The 3581-nt window shown below is 43.3% G+C and overlaps 1 protein-coding gene across 1 annotated transcript in view; it reads left to right on the forward strand.

The window, feature by feature from the left end:
• Window positions 1-3581, forward strand: part of AKAP13 (A kinase (PRKA) anchor protein 13) — a 67109-nt gene that overhangs the window by 7159 nt on the left and 56369 nt on the right. Inside the window, exon 2 of the mRNA XM_010001303.1 lies at window positions 1989-2070. Coding sequence (XP_009999605.1) covers window positions 1989-2070 — 82 coding nt within the window. The remainder of the gene's footprint in view (window positions 1-1988; window positions 2071-3581) is intronic.

The raw sequence follows: 3581 nt of genomic DNA on the forward strand, positions 1-3581 counted from the left end.
AGAGGGATCTTATATGCATGTACATAAAGGGGTCTGTTGGGATCTTTGGTGAATGTGTCCATAACTCATATGTATGAGCAGATGAAGTGTGCAATTGATAGGATGTGTACATCATATCTAAGAAAAATAGCCTGCAGAATTGCATGGAGGTGGGAAGGGATGTCCAGGTGGGACGTGTACTGAGGTCACCCTGAGACCAGACTCTGGTAGAGCACAAGGTCTCCATCACCTCTCCTGGGAGACTCTTGCTCATTTTTCCTCTTTCAGATCTTCTCTGCTCCTTCTCTGTCTTCCCCAGCAAGTTCTGGTGACTGGACGAGGTCATGGCATCCTCACTGCTGTAAGGGCACGTTGGACTAAGATGTCTCAGATTATAGTTGTGCCTGACTTGGAGCAGCAGAGGGGACTAGCTGACCTGTCAAAGGCCCTTCCAACCCCATTTTCTCATCACAGAAGTATGGAGGAGGACAAAACCTAAGGAAGAAGAATGTGCTGTAGAAAGTAGCTGACAGGTTTGGGGGAGTGGAGCGTTGACTCTGCAGTGTGGTGAGCAGAGGTGCTGGCAGGAGCCCTCCCTGGCCAAGGGCAGGGAGGATGCAGCCAGACCAGAGAGGAGCACCAGCCAACAGCTGGAGACAACACGTTCCATGATCTCAGTGAGAAAGGGAAGAGGGACGTGGGTCATTAGTCAAAGCAGCAAGTCAGGTCAAGGATAGGAGAGTCTGAGGAAAAGTGATGCATTTCATAACTTGGGAGAAAGGAGAACATGGAGAATCCAGCAAGGGACTGCAGAAATGGAGCTGGATCAAGGAGGAGATGTGAAGAAAGGTTAGAGGCAAAAAATAAATATTAAGAACTCTCTGTTTGGCAGAGGAAGGGAAAAGGAAATTATTTCAGGGGAGTAAAGGAAAACCAGAGAGAGGGTAGGAGAAGGAGTTGGCAGTTAAAATCAGAGGAAGTTGCTAATTTCAGTAGTTTTCTTTCAGCTACAGCATAACATTTAAGATCCTGTATGTTGGGGCAGGTCACGAGGGGAAACAAGCTCTGGATTTTGTGACATGGGATGTGGGATTGTCCAGGCGAGACGTGCTGGTGTTTGACAATCGAGGCATTCAGCTTGGAGGAACAGCAGAGCAAAGGGGCGTCCAGAGGCTCCCAGCTGTAGACAAAAGCGATGGGAAGTGTATGTTGGACGAGCCAAGGCTTGTGGATAGTCCAGCAGACTTCAGAGTCAGAATGTTGGACAGCACAACCCCAGGGAGGAAGCATAAAGCAGAGGCAGATGGGGGAGAAGTCTGAGAACAGATCAGTCATCCTTGCTGAAAGACTGGAAGTCACAGAAGGGGTGAGGGACAGGGTGACATGATAAGGGGCTGATGTTGAAATAAACCATGGGATGCATTTTAGTGTTAAAATGAGGGTTTCTGACATCATTGTTTCAGTCCATGCTAACATGAGGTTAAGTATATTAAGTGCTTCTGTTTCTCACCATGACCTGGGCACTTCCCTAGCCCTCATTTCCACATGATCAGAACACCTTACTATCTTTAAGGTGCTTATCTTGCAGCAATATGGGTGGTAAGGAATTGCTTTTCTGTGAGCAGTGAAGTGAGGCATAAAGCCCAGGAGTGTTTTGCTTGTAGTCTTGCTGCAGATGGAAGTAAGAATTGAAGCCAGGTTTCTTCAGTCCTCAATGAGTAGCTTAAACACAGGCTCATCCTCCCTCTGAACTCCTGCCTTGAGTGGAAGCCACCTTGAAATCATACTTTCCAGAGAGAAATAAAGTTTTTTGGCGTATTTTAATATTTTTTTAGTGATGATAAAAACAAAATCAAAGTTCTAAGTGACCTTTAAGATTTTTGTTCTTGGGATGAAATTAAGCCGTAACTATATATGTGCTGGTCAATACAGTGTGACATTGCAGAGGAGACTAGCAGGAACATTACTAAGAGTGGCTTTTCTTTGATTTGCTCTGGTCTGTTTTCCAGATAAACCGGGAAAGCTGGTGTTCACTGGAGCCATGTCCTGATTCTTCCCTGCTGGAACGCAAGCAGACACGGGAGTCTCCAGGTGAGCAACATGCCCATGGGGGCTTTGTACAAGCAGCCCTGTGGATCTCCATACCATTCCTTTCCTTCTTTGACAACCTAGTCTGGATGTTAAAATACATAAACTGAAGAAAATGTGTAATGAATTTGCTGTGAGTCATTGTTAGCACATGGCTGTGGCAGTTGACTTGTAGTGAGCTGTGTGATGTGTCACCTCATTAAGTAATTTCACATTTAAATTTCTTCAGTGTTTTGAGGTTTTGGGGTTTTTTCTTAGGAAATTTGAAAGGTGTGATGGGGGATGCAGACATGGTTTCTAGCCAAAGTGGTAATACAAACAAAAATTTGTTAGATCCAAATCAGTGGGTTGATTTTATTTTTACTTTTATCACCCTGGAAGTTGCTGTGTTTTGCAGGCTTCAGGAAGCAGGAAGGTTGTTCAGAGCCATCATTCCCACACCCTGCCCACCAGACATGCCAAGCTCTTCTGGCTGGTGCTTTTTGGCTCTTCCACTGGGACAGAAAATCTTGTTTGGGCATGTTTCAAAGAGGGATTGGTGTCCAAGATAAGAAAAAAAGCATTTCCTTTCATTGAATTATGGATGTTTAAAAAAACAGTACTTTATCAGGGCCCTGAATAGTGACTTTGCTGGGTTTATTCATAGAGAGGACAGTTCTTGCCTTGCACTCCTTATGAGCAGGGGTCTCATCTCAGTCATCTTCCATTTATCTGAGAGACTTGAAATAAAAACAAGGATTGAATCACCAAGTGTCAATGTGAAATTCAAACCAGATCATCTCAGATTGTAGGCTAGGAAGGGATAATATGGGTGACTGACCTGGTGGGTTTATTCTAGGTAGAATTTCTGCATCTCATCAAGGTGAAATAAGTGTGTTTTTCTTTTTAAAAAATAGGCCTGTGTTTTGAATAGTCATGAACAGTGAATGGCTGTTTCAGGAGTGTTTTACAGGAGAACCTGCAGTATCAGTGTGCTCCTGCTTTCCTAGTTGTGTCCCCAGTTTCCTTACCTTTTGATATTATATTTTTATGCTTCAGGCAAGAGTTATTGCACTCCATTTGGCTGCAAAATGACATATGCTCATTTGACTTGCCAGATCTATAATCACATATTAATATGGATGAATATTAGATAGATACTGATTATTTAATGCAATATAATACTATTTAAATGCAATATTGATTATATAATCAGGTAGCCATATATACAAATATATATTAATAATTGTAGTAATAGGTGCCTGTAACACAAGCACAGGTCCATTTTTTAAGTTGATTAGTGTGTTCCCTGTTCAGACTGAAGCAGCAGGAAGATCTCAGGTTCTGGCCTTTCTAGAAATAACATCCTTCCTGCACACACATCCCTCCAGCTGTGGTGCTGTGCAGTGTAGGGAGGGAAGACAGATCAGGCAACACCCAACAGCAACATAACCCCTAGCTGTTATGATGTGCTAACTTAAAAAATGTACAACTTGGTAGGGAATGAGGCCTTTTTCACCTACTGAATAATCCTG

The sequence above is a fragment of the Chaetura pelagica genome, unplaced genomic scaffold, assembly GCF_000747805.2.
Source record: "Chaetura pelagica isolate M959 unplaced genomic scaffold, ChaPel_1.0 scaffold737, whole genome shotgun sequence".
NCBI classification, from domain to species: Eukaryota; Metazoa; Chordata; class Aves; order Apodiformes; family Apodidae; genus Chaetura; species Chaetura pelagica.